Raw genomic sequence first — 24,486 nt, 5'->3', positions numbered from 1 at the left:
GGTCTTGACATTCCAGAGATTTGGTACCTAAATACATAGTTACTCAGTGAATGTTTATTGAAGGGAAGGATGGTGGAAAGAAAGAAAAAGAAGGGAGGGAAAGTTAGCAAAAACATTTTTTTTTACCTTGATTTTTAATTGGGAAAAAGAATATGAAATTTATTAGTGTTATACTTTCAGATCAAGAATATAATTTATGATAACTTAAGAAGTAATTGCCAGGAGTTCCTATTGTGGCTCAGCAGGTTAAGAACCCAACTAGTATCTATGAGGATGTGGGTTCGATTCCTGTCCTTGTTCAGTGGGTTAAGGATCTGGCTTCACTGAAAACTGGGGCATGGGTTGCAGATGCAGCTCAGATCCAGTGTTGCTGTGGCTTCAGCATAGGCCTTAACTGCCATTGGACCCCTAGCCTGGGAACTTCTATATGCCGCAGGTGTGGCCCTAAAAAAAAAAAAAAAGTGATTGCCTTTTGTCTACATTTTAATGCAAAGACACTCATTGGGTAAGATTCAGAAAAATAAAGTATCTATATTTTATATGTATTTTTTATACATATTTTGTTCAAAAAACAGAATCTGTTAAAAAAAATTAAAGAATTTCTGGTTATAATCCACAAGTGTGTATTTCAGTTTTGCTTCAGGATAGACACATTCTGCTTAGCAATCCATGTATTCTTCCTGATGCTGATTTTAATGTCTCTGTAATTTGCTTGGTGGCTGTTCTATTAAGAGCTTAGCTTCTAACATCCAAAGGAGGCTGAATGAACCATCAGATATAAGATTGAGCAAAAACAACAATTAGAAGACAGTGGTTGTCCCATACTTTTTATCCCAAGATTTCTTATGGTATGTCTCACTCTACCATCAAAAAGAAAAACTAGGAACCCCAGCAGGGCTAAGGGAGAGGGAACATGGGTGGCTGCCAGCCTGGGTAAATGGAACCCTTTTAGCTGAGCCAAGTTCACAAGAGTAGAAGACCAGGTCCCAGTTTGAGGCCCGAACCCTGATAAGTAACAACAAGTATTAAGGACTTCAAGGGGCCCAGTAGGGAAAGAATTTGAGGTCCTGATTTTTATCTTGGTTTTTAATTGGGAAAAAGAATGTGAAATTTATTAGTGTTATGCTTGCAGACCCAGAATATAATTTGTGATGACTTAAGAGTTGTGGGGGTGTGGTACAATGGGTAATTTTTTTCTTTTTCTGCTTTTTGGGTGTTACCTATATTTTCTATAGTAATTACATATATTACTTAACATAAAGAAAAAACACTAGGCTTTATGTTTTCACTAACTAAATTTCAAAATCAGTATGGTTTCTGTCTTTTTTTTGAAAGTAGGGTGTTTTCATAGATTGTCATCAGTCTACTTTAGAATTTACATCCAGTTGACCCAGTTATTTCAAGGTGTAACAATGAATAAGGTTTTGTTGATACGAGTTACCCCTTCTTTCTCTGCAATGTCTAATGGACATCAATGGGGCATTATGGGATAACCTAGAAACAGGCACAGTTATGTCAATATGATTTATGGCTAACTTGGCACTTGACATTAGCGGTAAAGGAGGAGCAATTCATTAAATGGTGCTGGGGAAATTGATTATTCATATAGAAAATAATTAAAATAGATCTGGACTTCATTCCATATACAAATGTCAATTTCAGGTGGATTAAGGGACTTTAAATGTGAAAGGCAGGAGTTCCCATAGTGGCTCAGTGGAAACAAAGCTGACTAGTATCAGGATGCATGTTTGATCCCTGGCCTTGCTCAGTGGGTTAAGGATCCAGCGTTGCTGTGAGCTGTGGTGTAGGTTGCAGAAAAGGCTTGGATCTGGTGTTGCTATGGCTGTAGCATAGGCCGGTGGCTATAGCTCCAACTCACCTCTGATTCCACCTCTAGCCTGGAAACCTCCATATGCTGCAGGCGAGGCCCTAAAAAGAAAAAAAAAGTGAAAGGCAAAAGTTGGAAACTTGTGGGAGAAAATAGAGCACAACTTTATGACCTTGGAGAAGGGAAGGACATTAAATGAGATGCAAAAAGTGCTAGCCAGAAAGCAGGGGGTTGGTCATTGAACTACCTTAAAATCAAGGACCTTACTTCATCAAAGGACATCACTAAAAGAGTTGGGAGGGAGGAAAGCAGGAACTGTGAGGAAGTATTTGACATACATGTAACTGAGAAATAATAAGGAAACAGAAAACCATCCTTCAGACAATGAGACCCCACTTTGTTGAAAGACACTGTAAAATGAATGAAAAATCAAGCCATAAATACTAGAGGCAGATATTTGCCATGCATGTAGCTGACAAATTAATAAATGGGGGAAAAGCATTCTGTAGAAAAATGAAAAAAGCTTTGAAGTTACACAGAAGTAGCAATATGAATGATCAATAAAAATATTAAAGTGCTTAGCTTCATTAGTAATCAGGAAAATGCAAATGAAAACCACCAGATGTTATTATTTCACGCTCCCCAGAGTGGGAAAAACTTTGAAAAGTCACCAGTGAGGTTTGTGCAATGACAGGACCTCTTGGGTACTGCTGGTGGCAGTATGAATCAGACCAGCCACTTTGGAGACCTCTGCAGTCTTGTCAGGAAGAGTTGAAGCTGTGTGTGATCTAGAACCCAGCTGTTCAGCTCCTGGCCCAACACCCTGAAGCAGTGTTTTTCAGCTCTGCCTTACATTAGAATCTCAAAACGAGCCTGTCTGAAATACACAGGCTGTGCCTTGCCCCAAACCCGTGGTTACCAAATTGTGTGCCAAGGGGTCCCCAGAGCACCTCGCAAAACCCACAGAGAACAGTGGTGTATTTTTCCCTGTTCCAGGGAACAATGACACTTGACATCTACTGGACACAGTTCAGTGCACAGTTTCCTTCTTAGACTTGCTCCATTATTTTCTATTATGCAGTATTTTGCAAAGCTAGATTTTCAGTGGTTGCTCTGGTAAAAGGCAGATACCACAGGAAGAGCAGTGTAGAAGAGAACATGAAAACGGCAGGGTCCAATTTGAGTCCAGAGTCTGAGGAGTTGCACAGTGCCCAACAGGGGTACACAGCCCATTTGAAGTAATTGTTATTTAAGAATGTAAAATATCTTTTCTTTCAATTTATGTGCATTCGTTTTTTTCAGTCTTAAAAAATTGGGGCTTATATATTGTGTTTTTCTTCTAATATTTTTCTAGTAATTTATTATTTACACAGTTTTAGTAAAGCATAATTATTTCCTCACAACAAATTTACATATTTGAAGTGTACAATTTGATGAGTTTTGACATATGCATACATTGTGAAATCATCACCACAACCAAGATAATGAACATATCCATCAGTTCCTAAAATAATCCTCCCTTTTCCCACTCTATGCTTCTTCCTCAAGCTCCCTACCCACACACACACCCACACCCACACTCCCCCCCCACACACACACTCCCTCTCCAGCGCAACCACTCATCTCCTTCCTGTCACTGTAGATAAGTGCATTTACTAGAATTTCATATAAATAGAATCTTACAGTATGTACTCTTGTTTTGTTTGACTTCTTTTGCTCAGTGTAATTATTTTACAATTCAGCCATGTGGTTGATTCCTTTTTATTTCTAAGTAGTATTCCATTGTATGGATACACCACAATTTGTTTATCCATTCACCTGTTTCAGTTGTTTTTGGTTTTTTACAAATAAAGCTCTGGACATTTGTGTAAAAATCTATATGGAATGAAATGACTGGGTCATGCGGTAGATGTGTGCTTATAGTAACTCATTTCTATTGTATTTTGCAAAAGCAATAGTCCATCAAGGATTAGAAATAAAACTATTCCTTCACCAAATGTATTTTTTTTTTTTTGGTCTTTTTGCCTTTTCTAGGGCAGCTTCCCGCAGTATATGGAGGTTCCCAGGCTAGGGGTCTAGTCGGAGCTGTAGCTGCTGGCTTACGCCACAGCCACAGCAACTCGGGATCCGAGCCGCATCTGCAACCTACACCACAGCTCATGGCAATGCCGGATCCTTAACCCACTGAGCAAGGCCAGGGATCAAACCCGCAACCTCATGCTTCCTAGTTGGATTCATTAACCAGAGTCAAGACAGGAACTCCAACACCAAATGTATTTTGAGAAGTACCAGCCAGGGAGATGTGTGCAGGATTGTTCATTGCTACATTGTTAGTAATAGCAAAAAACTGGATGCAATCCAATCATCTACTGTTAGGAGAATAGATTATTAAGAGGAGGCATATATATATGTGTGTGTATATATATACACACATATATATATATATTTAGAAGACTACTTTATAACAGTGAAGATGAAGCATACCTCCGCTAATCAAAATGGATAAATTGTAGGAATTTGGGCTGAGTTTAAAAAGCAAATTGTAAAAGAAAGCTTGTGGAATGACTCCATGATACGAATTTTAAAAACAAACTATTAAGTAAAGTATTACTTACAAATACAAACATATGTGGTAAACTAGAAAGAAAAGCAAGAAAATGGTAAGTATACAATTTAGTCTAGTGCTTATCTGGGGAGGGGTTAGGGTGCCATGAGGGAGATAGGACCAAGAAAGGGTAGACAGAAGTTTTTGAGGCTAAAGGGTCATGGTATATTTCTTAAACTACAGAAATTCATTTTTATGGAGTTTTTTTTTGGCTGTGCCCACAGCATACAAAATTTCCCAGGCCAGGGATCAAACCCAAGTCATAGCAGTTACACTGGATCCTTAGCTCACTGTGCCACCAGGGAACTCCTCGATGTTATTATTATTATTATTTTTTTAACTTTTAGGGCCGCAGCCACGGCATATGGAGGTTCCCAGGTGAGGGGTCCAATCAGAGCTGCAGCTGCTGGCCTGTACCACAGCCACAGCAATGCCAGATCCGAGCCACGTCTACAACCTACACCGAAGCTCACCGCAACACCAGATCCTTAGCCCACTGAGTGAGGCCAGGGATCGAACCCGAAACCTATGGTTCCTAGTCGGATTCATTTCCGCTGTGCCACAACAGGAACTCCTTGATGTTATTTTTTGTGCTTGTATTTTGCTGAAACTTTTATTTGTGTTAGTGTGTAACAACAAAATTTAGAAAAATCTCTGAGCAGTTGAAAAAATGTTTTAAGCAAGACAGAAGGTACCAATTTCAAACCATCAAGGATAGAAAAAAATCCAAGCATTAAATAAATATGTATTTGTTTGATAGGCTATGAGAAAATTTGGAAAAATCATGGGCATTAAACCAAGCTGTCATAGAATATTTAGTTAAAAAGCATAAAAAATATGGTATGTTATTTATTAGAATGATCCCTTGTAATGTGATTAAACCAGTTAAGGATCTGTGATAGATGTCTTAAAAAAAAAAAAAACAACCCAATGGTCAGTCTCATTAAGTTAAAGATACATTTTTTTAAAATTTTTATGACAGATGAAAATGGTTTACAGAATGCAAAATGAGAATCCAAAATTGGTAATCAAATATCATATATGTTTCCCAGATGGATAGAATGTATAATTGAGTAGGAGGTGGGCTAAAAGCCAGAAAATATGGGGGTAGTTAAGAAAGACTCGAAAACTCTTCCCAAAAGAAGATAAAATGGAATTCTTGGACAAAATAAAACCTTAAGGTCTATGCTTTGAGAAATTTCCTTTTTTTTTTTTTTTTTTTTTAACATTTTTAATGGCTTAATACGAACAAAACTACACCAGAGTTCCCTTTCTGGTAAGACATGTGTAGGGAGCTGATCTCCACAGAGAGGTGAACAGCCTGCTGAGTCTTGCACAGGTGCAAGGAAGCCACAGCCTGCTAGTGTTGGAGCCAAGACTTCAGGGGCGAGAAGAGAGAGTGGGGATTGACATTAATAAACATTTACTGTGTCTGAGGCATTTTGCTGTGGATTTTATTTATACCGCTTATCGGATATGCTCACCTTGTAGACCTAGTGTTTTCTTACCTTTAAGGTAGAGGATGTCACTCTCATTTTCCACATGAGATAACTGAGACATGGAAATTCAAAACTTTGTCAAAGATTTCAGAGACGGCAGATTTAAACCCAAATACATTTGATTCCGAAGCATGTCTTTTTCCTACAATTAATAGCCAATGATCACTGTAAACTTAACTATGTTTGTACCAAGAACTGTTCCAAGTGATACGGAGAGTTTCTGTAAGCCTCACGACAATACTGTAAAATCTCCTGCATCCCCCCCGCTCCAGCCCACGTCTTTAACCTCTTTTACCTCTTATGAGTACGTGTGCCTTTCAAGGATCAGGCTTAATTCTTTCAGGAAACCTTGGGGCTCCTAAAAAGGTTTGATCCATCTGAGTCATGGAAACGGATTTCTCCCAGCTGTGTACTTTGTGGTTGTCTCACCTACAGCGATTGATTCCTTCTTTTCTTTTTTTACAACCACACCTGCGGCATATGGAAGTTCCTGGGCTATCAGTCAAATTGGAGCTACAGCTGAGGTCCACGCCATAGCTACCGTGACACTGGATCTAAGCCATATCTGTGACTGTATCCTTAACCCACTGAGTGAGGCCATGGATTGAACCTGCATCCTCACAAAGACAATGTCGGGTTCTTAACCCTCTGAGCCACAATGGGAACTCCAATCTCTTCTTTTTTAATTGGACCATATCCTCTAGGTACTTTGCTGCTGGAATAAAGTAGTTTAGGAAATCTTTCTTAGCCAATTCTAATAAATTTAGCTAGTTTATTCATATATTTGTGTGTGCTTTTTAAGTTCCTTTAGGCTCATTGTTTTCCACAGAAAAAGAATGAATCCTTAGAAGTAGACCTCTTAAACTCTCTCAAACTCCATTCTCAAACAGGGACTTTCCTTAAGACTTAATTTAAAATAAATGGGGGTTTCCGTCATGGCTTAGTGGTTAACAAACCGGACTAGTAACCATGAGGGTATAGGTTGGCCTCTCCAGTTAAGGATCTGGCATTACCTGAGCTGTGTTATAGGTTGCAGACGTAGCTGGGATCGCGTGTTGCTGTGGCTGTGGCATAGACCAGCAGCTACAGCTCCAACTCGATCCCTAGCCTGGGAACCTCTATATGCCACAGGTGCGGCCCTAAAAATACAGAAGACAAAATAAATAAATAAATAAAATGGTAATTAAGCATCCTTTAAAACATTTAATGGGATTATAATTTATATTCTTTCTACTCCAAAAGTTTTTGAGGTAGTTTAGAATATAAGAAACCAGTACAATGGGATAAGTACAATAAAAACTCAAAACAGTGTAAATAAGAGATCATTCTACCAGAAACTTAAGGTATTTTAGTTTATTACTACAGAGCATTTAATGCTGAATTTCTTGGCAATTGAGGCAACAGAGAAATACAAGTGGTCAAATAATTTTTATTATATGTTCAGAGAAGGTAAAGTGGTTCACCGGGGAGGATGCATTTCAGTGACAGTCCAGTTGACAACCCTTTCCATCCTTCGAGTTAGATCTTGACTAAATATCTGGAGCACTCAGATCTTAGTGCCATAGACTTGAAGGAACTGCCACTTGTAAGTCTTTAAAGAGGCACAGTGGCTGGGCTGTAATTCTTGCTCAGCAGCACTTCAGCGTAGATCAGCTCCTCTGGGGAAAGGCCAGTTTCTGGCTCCCTCCCTCCTTTGTTTGGGTCTCTGCTCAAAGGTCATGCCCTTCTCTGGCCATCCTCTCTAAAGGAGGCTCCCTCTCCACACTTGCTTTACTCAATATCCTTGCACCGTCCGACGTGGTAGCACTAGCCATATATATGACAGTTAACTTTGATTAGATTACATTAAATTTAAAACTCAGTTCTTGGATCATATAGCCACACTTCAAGAGCTCATTAGCCACACATGGACAGTGTTTACAGTATTAGTCAACACATATCATTGTAGAAAGTTCTATCAGACAGTGCTGTTTTATGCTCTTACTCTGGATTTCATTTTCTTTTTTTTTTTTTTTTTTGTCTTTTGTCCTTTTTCAGGGCCGTACTTGCGGCATATGGAGGTTCCCAGGCTAGAGGTCTAATTGGAGCTGTTGCTGCCTGCCTACACCACAGCCACAGCAATGTCAGATCTGAGCCGCATCTGCAACCTATACCACGGCTCACAGCAACGCCAGATCCTTAACCCACTGCGTGAGGCCAGGGATTGAACCGAAACCTCATGGTTCCTAGTCAGATTTGTTTCCGCTGCCCACGACGGGAACTACTGGATTTCATTTTCTTTTAGAACTTTTCCAACATTATGCCACATACTTACTGATTTATGTTTCACTAGAATGTTTCCAATAGAAGAGATTTTTTTTCTAGAATATTGCTGAATTCTCTGCCTAAAGCTGTGCCTGTTATAGTTCTCTGTAAATACTTGTTGAGTGAATGAACAAACAAATGAATAAATTTTGGTATTTCAAATAAAAATGTTTTGTTTAATGTCCTTGGGGGATGCAGTATACTGTACTATCACAATTTTTAAGATAAAAGAATGAAAATTCTGTAATTAAGGATACCTATTTTAAAGATAATATGATGTTACTAAATATCCTAGCTAAACTTTTGTTTTTCATATTGTGAAGGATAATAAGTATAAAAATTCCACTTAACAGTTAACATATTGTCCTGAACACGAAGGTAAAAAATACCAATTTTGTTTGGATTAAGAAGTCACGTGAGGAGAATGAAATAGCAAGATACTTACATAGCTAATTGGACTTACACTGGCGTGAGATTGAAAGCAACCATGATACATTAATATGGAATATATTAAAGGTGATACTGTGCAATTATAGCTATATACATGATGAGAAATCATAATGCATTCTAAAACTGTAGAGAAATGTCAATTTACCTCAGTTAACTTCACATAAAATTTATCCATGAAATGATTGCAATGCCTAAAAGGAATTTGCTTTCTGAACAAAATATAACTAGAAGCATGACTGCCCTAGGTTTGCCTATAAATAGACATGAAAGCTAGTTTTGTGATTTCTGCCAAGCGTGCAGCTTCAATAGCCTTGAAAAAGGTTGTTTCTCTTCTCTTGGGTCTGGCTTTGTCAGGAGATACTTGGAATGGTGATGGAGGAGGGAGGTACCTGGCAGAGCCAGACAGGCCTGGTAGGCAAATCAGCTTCAATTAGCCAGACGATAGATGTCACTTGGCTATCATGCCTAATTCCAGTTACTGACAATTAGGAACTGGGTAAAGTAGGGGTGTTTTCTCTTTAGCCTTTCTTTCTAAAATGCAGGTTATTTTCTGAGTAACCTGCATTTTCTGTTAGTTCTCAGAAGATTTTCAAGTGCAGATCATCCGGCATCTGTAGCTTATGCCAGAGTGGTATTATTTTTCTATTTCAAGTAAAAAAAAAAAAAAAAAAAAAAAAAAAACCAAAATCTTGACGCAAGTTCACCCAAAGACATTTACCAAGGGCGGTGGGGGGGGGCCTTTTTTGTTTGTTTTTAAATTGGGTCCAGGGAAGGGCCAAGTTCTTTATAAAAATAATGGCTAGCTTTGGAAATCCCTGTGTTTGGTTAAGTTTTCTGAGCTGCAATAAATATGAATTAAAGATTCATCAAAGGTTTGTATTTTCAATTTCAGTTTTTGCCTCTGCTTTGAAGATGTATTCTGTGTATATGTCTGACATTTTTTAATTTCCTTTGGAGCTGGATTCAGAGAACAATTCTTAAAACTTTATATCAAGGGTAGAGAGATAAATTTACTTGCTGTTAAGACCTTAGGGGTTGTTTTAGCTGCCAAGAGAGCATTGCTTATATGCTGAGAATAATGTGAGAACTGTAGATGCCTCTGGTATTGATTTTACTCAGGCTGAGTTAAGAAAATGGCCACATGGAAGTTTTCTGTTTACAGAGAAGTAGGAAAGTAGTTATGAAAAAGAAGATAGCTGTGATGCTTGACACAAATTTATGCTAATTTAAAATTTTACTGTTGTTTATGTATAAAGTCAGGATTTATCTGCCAGGGTAAGGGTCTGCTGAAGATGTCACCAGGTCACCATGGGGAGATATGCTGCTAGATGTCTCCCGTCCAAAGGCTTTTTAATGGATAATGAATTCAGAATTTACCTCATAGAATCTGATCATTACCTATGGAAAAACTAGGTAAACATTACCTCATAAGATAATTTTTCATCTATTCATAAGTCACTGTGCATATTTTAGATTTTTTGTATTATTATATAGAAATTTGGCTACTCAAGAATTTCTTCCTAAGACTGCACAAGCCAAACAACAAGAGTATCCTACGCTGTGCATAGAAACATCGATACTAGAATATTGCTTTCTCAGAAACATCTTTTGATTTTGATCCATGTAGCAATTCTAAGATAGTTTCTTTGACATGGGTTTGTACCCACGGCCTATGGACGTGTCCGGGCCAGGGATGGAATGTGAGCCTCATCTGTGACCTATGACACAGCTGTGGCAATGCTGGATCCTTAACCCACTGGGCCAGGAATTGACCCAGCAATGCCACAGAGACGAGTTGGATCATTAGCTCATTTCACCACAGTGGGAATTCCAGTTATTATTTGAAAAATTTTCTCTTTCTATAGTTAGTACAATATAAAGAATACCAGATTGTCTTTAAAAATCACTAAATCAGGAGTTCCTGTTGTGGCTCAGTAGTTAATGAATCCGACTAGGAACCATGAGGTTGTGGGTTTGATCCCTGGCCTCGCTCGCTCAGTGGGTTAAGGATCCGGCGTTGTTGTGAGCTGTGGTGTAGGTCGAAGACTCGGCTCGAATCCCGTATTGCTGTGGCTGTGGTGTAGGCTGACAGCTGCAGCTCTGATTAGACCCCTAGCCTGGGAACCTCCACATGCCGAGGATGTGGCCCTAAAAAGACAAAAGACAAAAAAAAAAAAAAAAAAAAAATCACTAAATGTTTCCTCCTAACTTTGTGAAGTCCCTAATAATGATTAACACAAACCTCTTCTGCCTTCAGGTTTATAACCAATGTGAAACAGTTTCACAGGTTAATTCCAGCCTTATTCCTATATGGACTGTACATAGTCCAAAAGCATCATTTTATGACATTTAAGATTTCAAAATATGTATCACAAGTTGTATCATAAATTCTTCTCATTGAATAGTAACCCTTTGATGTTCGAGTACATATGTTCTTTATAACATACATACCAGCATTTTATCAGGTGTATCAAATTCTTGAGGGTAACGACTACACTTATTTAACTTTTTATTTTGAAATGACTCTAGGCATAGAAACAAATTGCAAAAATACTGCACTGAATTTCATGTGCTCTTTACACAGCTTCATGAAATGTTAACCCTTACATAACCATAGTACAATTCTGGAAACCAGAAACTGACATTACTACAATACTGTTATCCAATGTAAAGAAGGTATTCCTGTTTTGCCAGTTGTCCTTCTGATGTTTTTTCTCCAGGTCCAGGATCCAATCTAGGATCCCACACTACATTTAATTGTCATGTTTCCTTTGTCTCATCCAGTCTAGAGAAGTCTTTATTTTTCCTGACCTTAATACTTTTGAGGAGTTCTGGCCAATAATTTTGTAGAATGTTTCCCTTTGAGTTTGTTTGATGTTTTCTTATGGTAAGAACTGGCTTATGTATCTTTGATAGGAAAACCACAGAAGTGACACTGGCCCCATCAGTGTGTTATATCAGAGCATACGTGATGTCGATGAGTCCTGTTGCAGCTAAGCTAACTTTTGGTCATTTAGTTAAGATCTACCAGGTTCTCCACTGCAAAGTTACTATTTTTCCTATTGGAATAAATGATATCTTGGGAGGAGATGCTTTAAGACTAGGCAGATATCCTGTTCCTCATCAAACGTTTCACTTTTTACTTTATATTCCATTGATAATCTTTACCTCCAGCAGTCATTACTTGGTGTTTGCCAAATAATATGCTCATGCCAAGGAATGCTGATATATTTTATTTCCATGAGAATTAAGTTATTAGAACTCTGCTGTAAAGAAGAGCTGTTCCTTCTTCCCTTATTTATTCAGTTATTATAGCAATGTGGACTCATGAGTATTTATCTTATTCTATAGATTATAATTCATTGCTATAACTATTCTGTTAACCCAGACTATCCCAGATTTGGCCATTGGAAGCCCCTTCAGGCAGGCTTTTGTGTCCTTTGACATATGCACATCATTTTTAAAAAAATTTTTTATTACTCAATGAATTTGTTACATTTATAGTTGTACAATGATCATCACAATCCAATTTTATGAGATTTCCATCCCACAACCCAAGTGCATCCCCCCACCCCCCAAACTGTCTCCTTTGGAAACCATAAGTTTTTCAAAGCCTATGAGTCAGTATCTGTTCTGCAAAAAAGTTCATTCTGTCCTTTTTTCAGATTCCACATGTAAGTGAAAGCATTTAATGTTGGTGTCTCATTGTCTGACTGGCTTCACTTAGCATGATAATTTCTAGGTCCATCCATGTTGCTAAAAATGCTGATATTTCAATGATTTCAATGATTTTAATGGCTCAGTAATATTCCGTTGTGTATTCCGCTGTGACATCTTCTTCATCCACGGCTCTGTCGATGGACATTTAGGTTGTTTCCATGTCTTGGCTATTGAAAAGAGTGCTGCAATGAACATCGGAGTACATGTGTCTTTGTGAGTCATGGTTTTCTCTGGATAGATGCCCAGGAGTGGGATTGCTGGATCAAATGGTAGTTCTATTTTGAGTTTTCTGAGGAATCTCCATACTGTTTTCCACAGTGGCTGTACCAATTTACAATCCCACCAACAGTGTAATAGGGTTCCTTTATCTCCACACCCTCTCCAGCACTTACTGTTTGTAGACTTTTGGATGATGTCCATTCTGGCTGGTGTGAGGTTGTACCTCATAGTGGTTTTGATTTGCATTTCTCTAATAAGGAGTGATGTTGAACATCTTTTCATGTGTTTTTTGGCCATCCGTATGTATTCTTTGGAGAACTGTCTGTTTAGATCTTCTGCCCATTTTTTGATGGGGTTGTTTGGTTTTTTGGTGTTGAGCTGCAGAAGGTGTTTGTAAATTTTGGAGATTAATCCCTTGTCAGTAGATCCATTTGCAAATATTTTCTCCCATTCTGTGGGTTGTCTTTTTGTTTTGTTTAGGGTTTCCTTTGCTGTGCAGAAACTTTTAAGTTTGATTAAGTCCTATTTGTTTATTTTTGTTTTTACTGTCATTACTCGAAGAGGTGGATCTGAGAAGATGTTGTGGTTTAAATCAGAGAGTGTTTGGCCTATGTTTTCCTCTAAGAGTTTTATAGTATCTGGTCTTATAGCTAGATCTTTAATCCATTTTGAGTTGATTTTTGTGTATGGTATTAGGGGGTGTTCTAATTTCATTCTTTTCCGTGTGGCTGTCCAGTTTTCCCAGCACCACTTATTGAACAGGCTGTCTTTTCTTATGCACATCATTTTTAAAAAGCATTTTGTTACTGGAGTTCCCATTGTGGCTCGGTGGTTAACGAACCCCACTAGCATCCATGAGGACACAGTTTTGATCCCTGGCCTCACTCAGTGGGTTAAGGATCTGGTGTTGCCATGAGCTATGGTGTAGGTCGAAAAAGTGGCTTGGATCCTGCATTGCTGTGGCTGTGGCATAGGCCAGCAGCTACAGCTTAAATTGGTCCCCTAGCCTGGGGACCTCCCTATGCCGTGAGTGCGGCCCTCAAAAGACAAAAACAAAACAAAAGACAGCATTTTGTTACTTACTCTTTGGCAGCACAAGATGCACCAAGTTTGTTTTGCTTCAGCCAGACTCTCAGTCATTTCTCCAAAGAATCCTAGTTCTTTTCATTGAAGATTGATATTTAAAACAAAATATGGCTATAGGGTTTACTGCCAGAGCTGGGAAATCTGTACATCACACACATAAACAGTTTACTCTCTCCATCTATTGACCTGTCTATTAAACTATTAAAGACTATCCTGGTACTTTTTAAAAATTAGAGTTGATTTACAATGTTGTGCCAATTTCTGCTGTACAGCAAAGTGACTCATACATATATATACATACACATTATTTTTCCCATATTATCTTCCATCATGTTCTATCCCAAGGAATTGGATATAGTTCCCTGTGCTGCACAGTAGGATCCCATTGCTTATCTATTCCAAATGTAAGAGTTTGCATTTACTACCCCAAACTCCTAGTCCATCCCGCTCCCTTCTCCCTCCCCATTGGCAACCACAAGTCTGTTCTCTATGTCTGATTTTTCTAATTACAACCCAGTACGGCTGGTTTCCTTCTAGACTTTTCCCTTTCCTTATTTGTAACTCCCTTCTCCAACAGGGAGAAACCTGGCTTTCATCATCCTTGATATATTTACTCATTTACTGTGATCCCGCAATCCCTGTGAGAAACAAATTTACAAACTAGACTATAGTGTTTGGATACAATTCTTTTTGTCTTTAGCTTAACCGTGTAGATAGCAAAAATACCGATTCCAAAATTACTCAGATCTTTTCTTCTTGATCCCTTTCGATGTGGTCATGTTGTTTATTTGTGGTACATCTAGGTTCATTTGTTACTGTTTGTGTCCTGCGCGAGTCCCTGGACACTTATAGGTTGATTTTAATTATTATTTGTTTAGGAGGTATGTGAAACTGCTCTAGTTCTAAGAGTCAAAACGATATGAAGTGATTCCTATGAATGTGATCCCTTGTATCATATTTCATGCCCTCATTCTTTCAATTCCGTTCCCACTCATCCCCTGTAACTTCCCAGTTTCATGAATTTTTGGTTTATTCTTCTGTATCTCTCTCTCTTTTTTGGCCGGGGGTGGGGGGCAGGGGCTGTGCCCATGGCACATGGAAGTTCCTGGGCCAGGAATGGAATCCGAGCCACAGCAGTGACAACGTTGAATCCTTAACCCACTAACCCCCCAGAGAACTCCTTCTGTATTTCTTTCTGCACAGATGTGTTTTCTTATATATTAACTGCATTTGAATGTCTTTTTGTGGTACCAGACAGTTTGAATGCTGTTTGGTGATTTTTCTCTCTTAAGGGTACTGTTTGTAGCTGGTATATTCTTACCACTAATGTACTACTAGAAAGCTAATGAAACTATTATTTTCTTTGCTGAAAATTATTTTGGGGATTTTTTTTTTCCTAGAGTGAAAATGAGAACATGAATTTTGATGGGCTCATTACCACTGAATTGTCTTATTCCTTAATAGGATTTGTCTAAAAAATGGTAACATAAAATAAGCAGCCATGTTTTTCAAGATTTAATGTGTTATATATATCTATCTTAGCAACATATTAAAAAATTTTCTTTCTTCTTATTTATTGAATCTGAATTATTTCAAGTGTCAATGAGAGCTGCTAGCCTGTTACATGAACTCTGATGTGTTGCTTCTGGAAGTCTTGCAGAATAGCTTGTCTTATCCCCAAGGCAAAACAAATCATGTTCCTGAGTCTGTTGAAGAGTGCTGTGCTGCATTTCAGTGTTCCCTCTTTTTCTTTTCTAATCCTCTGCAGGCATTCGGGCAGTCCTTTTCCATCCACCGGAAAGTTGCTGAGGATGGAGAGACTCGGGAGGAAACGCTTCTGCAGGAGTCAGCCTCGAAGGAAGCTTACTATCTGGGGAAGATCTTGGAGATGCAGAACGAGCTGAAGCAGAGCCGGGCTGTGGTCACTAACGTGCAGGCAGAAAATGAGAGGCTCACAGCTGTCGTGCAGGATCTGAAGGAGGTAAACAAACAACAAACCTATTCCCTGTGTGAGAAAAATAAGACAAAGTGCTTTCTGAGAGAGAGGAGTAAAACTTTTTCTCTAATTGGAGGAGCTCTGTTGAATAAGAAGCACCTAATACTGATGCTAGCAAATTTTCCGATTTTTTAGTAAAATAATCAGCTTGCCCTTTTCTATCTTTTATTGTTTGTTAAGAATAAGAGTCTTTGGAGTTCCCGTTGTGGTGCAGTGGTTAACGAATCTGACTAGGGGCCACGAGGTTTCGGGTTCGATCCCTGCCCTTGCTCAGTGGGTTGGGGACCCGGCGTTGCCGTGACCTGTGGTGTAGGTCACAGACGCAGCTCAGATTCCGCGTTGCTGTTGCATAGGCTGGCATAGGCTGGTGGCTACAGCTCCGATTAGACCCCTAGCCTGGGAACCTTCATATGCCACGGGAAGCGGCCCTAGAAAAGGCAAAAAGACCAAAAAAAAAAAAAAAAAAGAGTAAGAGTCTTTATTGAGTACTTGGGAACTGGCCTTGCTCTTTCTCTACAGGTGTTTAACAAATAGTGCCCTTCAAACTTCTTCCCCTTTACCTGTTTCAATATGGTTGTTGCACTGTGTCAGCACTAATTTAGAGTGACAGTGGTGTCAGCACGGAGCCCTCTTCATGGGAGCCCTGGGAGGTGCTCTAAGGGGTCTCAGACTCTGGCGATGCAGAACCATAAACTGTTTGTCTAGTTGTTAACAAGCAGCCATTGTAGCTGATGTGAATCTGGTCAGGAGCCTTCCTCAGTTCCTGCCTCCCCTGAACTCGCTTGCTCTTCCCCTTCACCTCTGCAGGCAGCAGCATCTCATGCCAGCTCAGTTCTGAGTGGCAGAGTCATTCTGTCTCAGGGGGTGGAGTGACGATGGGAACAGAAATAGCCAAAAGCAGCTTCATCCAACAGACCCTTTTAAACAGCATTTTTGTAAACTTCATATTAAATCATTCACTCCATTGTTACAGAAATATTTATGTGTTTATTTTTAAATGTTCTTTTAAAAAAACTTTTTTAAAATTAAAAAAAAATTTTGGCCATGGGTGCAGCAGCTTCATGTGGGATCTCAGTTCCCAGACCAGGAATTGAACTTGGCTGCAGCGATGAAAGTGCTAACTACTAGATCAGCAGAGAAATCCCTGTTCCCTCCGTTTTTTTGTTTGTTTGCTTTGTTTTATTTTATGGCTGCACCTATGGCATATGAAAGTTCTCGGGGCCAGGGATGGAATCTGAGCCACAGCTGCACCCTACAGCAGCTGCAGCAACGCCAGATCCTTAATCCACTGCACCAGGCTGGGGATCAAACCCACACATGCAACAACTTGAGCCGCTACTGTCAGATTCTTAGCGCACTTGCGCTACAGAGGGAACTCCTTAATTGGGTTGTTTGTTTTGTTGAGTTGTATGAGTCGTTTGTATATTTTGGAGATTAAGCCTTTGTCGATCACATCACTTGCAAATACTTTCTCCTATTCAAAAAAAAAAGAAAAAAAAGAGAGAGAGAGAGAATGAAGATATGTTAGGAATGAACAGAGGCAGCAAAAGAAAAAAAATATTGAGAGGCCCTATATTCAGATCAGTTCTCAAAATTTAATGAGCATCAGAATCACCTAGAGAACTCACTAAAACACACACTAGTCTTGGGCTCCACTCCTTGAAATCTGATTCAGTGTTCTAGGTGGAACCCAAGAATTTGCATTTCTGTGAAGTTCACTGCAGGTAAAGACCACACTTCAAGAATCACTAATTTAGATTGTTTGCATGGCTCAAAGCTGAGCATGGAAGTATCTTAAGACATAACTTGGGGAATTGGTGAATGATCACTTGGTTAGACTAGAAATCTTTTGATTTCCATGCATTTTCAATAGTTGGTTTGCAGTAATTGAATAGCTTATCGAATTAAATTTATGTCTTTTTTAATCTAAAATAGCTCAAGGCAATTTAGCCATTCAGGTTTGTCAGTAACTAATAGAAGACAAACAAACAGGTGGTCAGGTTTCTGGTCTTCTAAGTGTGCCAACAATATATCTGTCAATATTCTTCCTGATGGGTTGAAAGTTAATAGTATTACTACACCCCAGAGCCCTGCTGATTTTCATGCAGGCCTTATGTTTTAATGTCACTAATAAAGTTATTATTAGCATGTAGGGCTGAGTGCATTTGTAAAAGGATACGAGGAATAAATTCTATTTCTTGGTAAATTGACTCAGACTTTTGATGGCTGGTGTTAAGTTAAAATCCCAGATTTGTTTTTATTGTAGGCTAAGTATTATTTATTGTTTTGTACTCTAGGTGTTGATTGGTGCATAGTGATTGGAAGAGAGATCATGAAACAAAAAATTATGACCAGGTGGACCATGAGAAATAGACAAAGATAACCAGTGTAAAATGTAGTAAATCACCAGCTTGACTGATGCTATGTGAATTTAATAACTTAATTAATGGTATTATTTTTATTTACTGAAAGGACTCACCTCTTATTTTAGTAGGATCATTGGTACTAGCAACGATGCCTGTATATGGTGTGTGTGTTATGGAAGCTTTACACTCATATTTGCACATGTGTGTGTGTGTGGGTGTGGGTGTAATTCCATAGCCAGATTCTTTCCCATATATGGCATGTATAGGATAGCAGTGGAAAAAAATGGGAACATTTCTGATTTAGATATTAGAAAATCAATATTCTAGTCTCAGCTCTGTTAAGTTTTAGGATTATATTCATGGTATTTGTTAATGATTATTTTAGTATCTAGTAAATGCATAATAAACATAAACTCTTATCATTAACAACTTTATGCATCCTCCATAAAAATATAATTTTTCTTCTTTTGCTTTTTAGGACTGCACCTGCAGCTTACAGAAGTTCCCCAGGCTAGGGGTCCAATTGGAGCTGCAGCTGCTGACCTACACCACAGCCACAGCAATGCCAGATCTGAGCCGCGTCTGTGACTTAGGCCATAGCTCATGGCAACACCAGATCCTTAACCCACTGAGCGAGGCCAGGGCTCCATTCCACATCCTCGTGGATACCAGTTGGGTTTGTTGCTGCTGAGCCACGATGGGAACTCCCATAAAAATATTGTTGCAGATATCATTTACTATGTATATCCATGTTATTAGGTTAAAGAAACTTAAATAAGTAAAAATCTCTTTGAATTTATTACCTTGAAAATTGTTTCTGTCAAGATATCAATCTGATGGTAGGAATTACAGTGTGTTTTTATTACTGTTTTGATTATTAAAAACTAACACTATGTTTAACTGTAAAATCTAATTTAGATTTTTTATATAATTCTCATTTTAACATTTTAATCAGCCTTATTGTATAGGTGTCTTTAGCAGTAAATAACTTAATTTTTTTTTCTGCATGTGGATGTTCTGAGCTACAGCTGCAATGTACACCACAGCAGCAACAATGCCGGATCCTTAATCCTCTGAGTGAAGCCAAGGATTGAGCCTGAATCCTCACAGATGCTATGTTGGGTTCTTAACCTGCTGAGCCACAATGGGAGCTCCCTAAATAATTTGTTTAAGTACAGGGAGTATAAAGAAAAAGTGTCACCCAAAGAACCAAATCAGAGTTAATCTTTTTTCTTTCTTTTTATGGTCACACCTGTGGCATACAGAAGGTCCGGGGCTAAGAGTTGAATTGGAGTTGCAACTGCCGGCGTCTACCACAGCCACAGCAACATGGGATCTGAGCTGCAACTGTGACCTGAGCCTCAGCTTGCAGTAACACCAGATCCTTAACCCACTGAGTGAGGCCAGGGATCGAACCCACATGCCCCTGGATACTATGTTGGGTTCTTAACCTGCTGAGCCATAATAGGAACTCCCAAATCAAGTTTATCTTAACCAAATTAAGGGTTAATCCCACAGGCCCAGTAACAGGCAGAAGGGGAGAAAAATAGTTGGGTTATCTTGACTAGCATCATGTTTATACATATGACTATATATAAAATAGATAACCGGGGTTCCTGTCGTGGCTCAGTAGGTTATGAACCCAGCTAGTATCCATGAGGATGTGGCTTTGATCCCTGACCTCACTCAGTGGGTTAAGGATCCAATGTTGCCGTGAGCTGTGGTGTAGATTGCAGATGAGGCTCTGATCTGGCATTGCCGTGGCTGTGGTGTAGGCTAGGAGCTGCAGCTCTGATTTGACCCCTAGCCTGGGAACTTCCATATGCCACAGGTACAGCTCTAAAAAGCAAAAACAGGAGTTCCCATCATGGTGCAGAGGAAACAAATCCGACTAGGAACGATAAGGTTGTGAGTTCAGTCCCTGGCCTCGCTCAGTGGGTTAAGGATCCAATGTTGCCGTGAGCTGTGGTGTAGGTCACAGATGCGGCTCGGATCTGGCATTGCTATAGCTGTGGCGTAGGCTGGCAGCTGTGGCTCCGATTGGACCCCTGGCCTGGGAACCTCTATATGCCCATATGCCGCAGGTGTGGCACTAAAAAGCAAAAAAAAAAAAAAAAAAAAAAAAAGCAAAACCAAACAAACAAACAAAAAGATAACCAGTGAGGATCTACTGTATAACATGGGGAACTATACTCAATATTTTGCAAACCTATAAGGGAAAACAATCTGAATCACTCTGCTGTACACCTGAAATAAACATGATATTGTATTGTAAATCAACTATACTTCAATTAAAAAAAAAGATTATTTTGAATCTTGCCACAAGCTAATGCAATTTCTGGCACAGTATATGAAGTATTAGTACAGTAGCTAAATTTGTAATTTATTGGTAACATTCTATTAGGATGTGGCCATTTTATATTTTAAAAGCTCATTAATCCATATGATTCCTGTTACATTTGAAGGTCCATTTTTTCCCCCATAATATTTTCATAATATTCCACCTCAATTTCCAGAAATCTTTTATATCCACATCGATAAATTTTTAGGGCATGAAGGCACCTTAGTGATTATTTGGTAAAGACTACTTCCAGATCAGTCATTCTTTCTTCAGTTGCCTGGAATGGCCATGCAGCCTTCACTCAGACACTTCCAACACTAAAAATAGGTAAACTGGGAGTCCCTTGAAGGGACTATGTTTTGTCTGTCGTTTCGCTTGGTATCCCTAGCACCCAGCCCAGTGCCTTGCCAAAAGCAGACATTAAAAAAAAAAAGTTTTTTGAGTTGAACAGAAAGAACATACTTTAGGAATTAGACACCCCTGCTTTGAATTCCATCTGTGCTATTTAACAACTATGTGATACTGGGCAAGTTATTTTGTTCGGTAAGCTTCACTTTCCTCACTGCCAACATGGAAATAACAATACTTACATACAGGTCCTATGTCAGACGCCCCACTCAACAGAGATATAAAATCACACTTGTTCCTTGTCTTCCAGCTCCCTCCAAGGCTGCCCAGCCTGGTGCTTACCATCTCTAATTGGTAAACTGCTCTTTTCTGTTCAGTGAATAGTTGACTCTCTGTGCTGTTCACTAAGTGACTGTATTCCTAGACTCTGAATCTACAGAGAATACATTTTTTAGTTTTCTATACCACTTGACAATTTTAGCCCATGCCCAACAGTTTTAGATATTTGGAAAGAACTATCTTGTCATCTCTTTTTCAGATTAAACCTCTCCAGATCCATTCCTCAAGTGACATGGTTTTAGGATGCCTCAGCATTCTGGTTATTACCTTCTGAGACTGACATCTGATGTCCTTAAAAATGTGTGTCTGCATTTTTTTTTTTTTTTGGTCTTTTTAGGGCCACACCTGTGGCATATGGAAGTTCCCAGGCTAAGGGTCGAATGGAGCTACAGCTGCCAGCCACAGCCACAGCAACTCAGGGATCTGAGCCATACCTGCAACCTACACCACAGCTCACGGCAACACTGGATCCTTAACGCTCTGAGTGATGCCAGGGATCAAACCTGCATCCTCATGGATACTAGTCAGATTTGTTTCCACTGAGCCATGATGAGAACTCCAAAAATGTGTGTCTGCTTTTAAAAAACATGATATGGAGTTCCTGTGTGGCTCAGTGGGTTAAGTATCCGGTATTGTCAATGCAGTGGCTCGTGTTCGATCCCTAGCCCAGGAACTTCCACATGCTATGGGCATGACCAAAAAAATAAACTAAAAAAAACCAAAAGAATCCCCATGATTCTGTTGACTATCTTTACCCCATCGGAAATTTTTGGAAATGTGAACTGATGGATGTAGAATTTTAATTTCTCATCTTAGGGTTTTTGTCTTTTTGGATTTTCCATGTTGCAGGCATATCTTCATTCATTCAGCAGAGGTCTCTTTGGTTTGCCATGAGCCAGATGCCTGGGTGCTTGGGAAGCACCAGCCAACAAAAATTTCAACAACAAGTGGTTGTTTTTAATATTAAAACCACTAAATGTCTTTAGAAACTATTTCCTTCTACCCTTTAGTATTTACATAGAGAGTGAGCTGTGTTTTGGACAACATATACTGTAGATTGAATGTTTCCCCTAACATTTATGTATTGAAACCTAATCCTCAGTGTGATGGAGGTAGGGCCTTTGGAGTGATTACGTCAGGAGGGCAGAGCCCTCATGAATGAGACCCTATAAAAGGCCCACAGAGGGAGTTCCCATCCTGGCTCAGTGGTAACAAACCTGACTAGTATCCATGAGGACTCAAGTTTGATCCCTGGCCCTGCTCAGTGGGTGAAGGATCCGGCACTACTGTGAGCTCTGGTGTAGTTTGCAGTCGTGGCTCGGATCCCATGTTGCTATGACTGTGGCGTAGGCTGGTGGCTACAGCTCCTATTGGACCCCTAGCCTGGGAACTTCCATGTGCCGTGGGTGCGGCCCTAAAAAGCAGAAAAAATAAAAATAAAAAAAAATAAGGCACCACACCCCCTCCCCTTGCATCATATGAGGACACAGCAGAAGATGGCCAATTATAAACCAGATGTGGGCCCTCACCTGAGACTGAATCTGCCAATATGTTGATCTTAGACTTCCCAGTCTCCAGATCTATGAGAAATAGATGTCTATTTAAGGCATTCAGCCTGTGGTGTCATTGTTATAGCAGCTCCAATAGACTAAGACAACATATAACATTTCATACAGCAAATTTATCCTCATCTTAGTCTCTTGTTAAAACTATAAATAGATGGTACTTCTATGACTATGCAAAAAATATCTAATAGCCAGATTAGATGCCAAGACCTTCAACCAGCAGCACATATTTATTTTACTTAAGGAGAGCCCTTCACTCTTTAAGTGAATTGTGGGAATTCCTGCTGTGGCACAGTGGGTTAAGGATCTGACTGCAGAGCCTCAAGTTGAGGAGGTGTGGGTTTGATCCCCTGCCTGGCACAGTGGGTTAAAGGATCTGGTATTGCTGCCACTGTGGTAGGTCACAGCTATGGCTCAGATTCAGTCCCTGTCCTGAGAACTTCCCTGTGCCACAGGTGCAGTCCTAAAAAAAAAAATAAAAATTGAATTACTTCCACTGTATAAATAGGTGCCTTGTTAATAGGTGGAATTAAAATCAGGAAATCTGAGTTCAGGTCTTAACTTGACCATTTTACTAGTTCAACTAAACTTCTCATTTTGCATATAAACATTGTAATAATACCTCTCCTGCTCCTGATTTTTATGAGGCTAAAATAGGATATTTTTTATGAAAGTGTTGTGTAAGAGGACTATGTTAGTGTTATGTGTTGTTTCAAAGTTGGGTAATCAGACTTATTCACACACAGCAAGACATAAACAATAAATGTAAGAAAGGTGAATTGGGGCCTACTGCCAGAAGGCCCCAGCACTTTCTGACAGCCACAAGAAGGAATGCTAACATCCTAACACCAAAAGAAGAAACAACAGATATTTAAAAGCCAGTAGGTTGAAAGAGGAGAGCCATCTGGGTGCTCTTACCGTCTGTGTAAATAGCCTTTTGTACCTGGCTGGTTCCCCAAAGTGTCACTGCAATATTTCTCAGTACTGCATCAAATGTGCTTGCTGATGACTCACTCCAGTCATGGGGAGATGTTAAACTATTTAGTTAAGGCATCCAATCATGACAGAGCTTTTCTTAGATTCTCAGCTTTCTGGTTGAGTGATTGGGCACTGAGAACTACTTTTACACATAGCTGAATGGAGTTGACACTTTGAACTGAATGATGATTTTCCTGTTCTGTAAAGGCATGACTTGGCTCTAGCTGGAAAGTTGTCTATTTCCTTTCCATGTCCCAGTTTTTCTCATGCTCTTTGTACTTGTTGGGAATGGTCTTCACATCTTCCTGGAATGATGCAAAGTACCAAACAGTGAAGAATTATCACTCTTTTTAATTGGTTTAAATAATAATAATATCCTAGATAACATATATGAGAGCTTGTCACATGCCAAACCTATACTCAGCATTTTACATTCATTATTTCATCTAATTCTCTCAACAAACATACAAGGCATGTACTCTTTCTATCCCCACTTTACAGATGAGGCAAAAAGAGGCTAACTACTTGTCCAAATGAGCAGTCAGACTGGTGTCCTAAACCAGGAGGTCCAGCTCCAAAGTCCCTGCTCCTAACCACGTTAGTGCCTGATTATTGGTTTATTGATTCCATTGGAGAGAGCTGTATTTCTTTTTGTCGAAACGTTCTTTCCAACACTTGCTGAGCTGCAGACATCCCTGTTAACATCATCAAGGAATGTGAAAGCCAAGTTTAACAACATACAAACAATTCACCTTGGAGTAATTGTGATTTGATTGTGCCTTTGGGAAAAATAGTTACATAATGGGTTTGTTTGCGGGATTCATTAAGAATTACAGGCTTAC

At 39.3% G+C, this 24,486-nt stretch overlaps 1 protein-coding gene across 16 annotated transcripts in view; it reads left to right on the top strand.

Annotated features, from left to right (window-relative positions):
* The window catches only part of BICD1 (BICD cargo adaptor 1), a 247,226-nt gene that overhangs the window by 97,786 nt on the left and 124,954 nt on the right, over positions 1-24,486 (top strand). For all 16 annotated transcript variants that reach the window (XR_014803655.1, XR_014803653.1, XR_014803654.1 and 13 more), the window contains exon 2: positions 15,480-15,692. Coding sequence is in view for 7 of the 16 variants with exons in the window: in XM_005664004.4 (XP_005664061.1) it covers positions 15,480-15,692 (213 nt within the window). In the remaining 9 variants the exon portion in view is untranslated. The remainder of the gene's footprint in view (positions 1-15,479; positions 15,693-24,486) is intronic.

The sequence above is a fragment of the Sus scrofa genome, chromosome 5 (genome assembly GCF_054392235.1).
Source record: "Sus scrofa isolate SSC_HxYL_T2T_F1_AM1 chromosome 5, Sscrofa_HxYL_maternal_Yorkshire_Landrace_v2.0, whole genome shotgun sequence".
NCBI lineage: Eukaryota > Metazoa > Chordata > Mammalia > Artiodactyla > Suidae > Sus > Sus scrofa.
The sequence above is the reverse complement of the archived record's forward strand: the minus strand, read 5'-3'. Positions and strand labels throughout refer to the sequence as shown.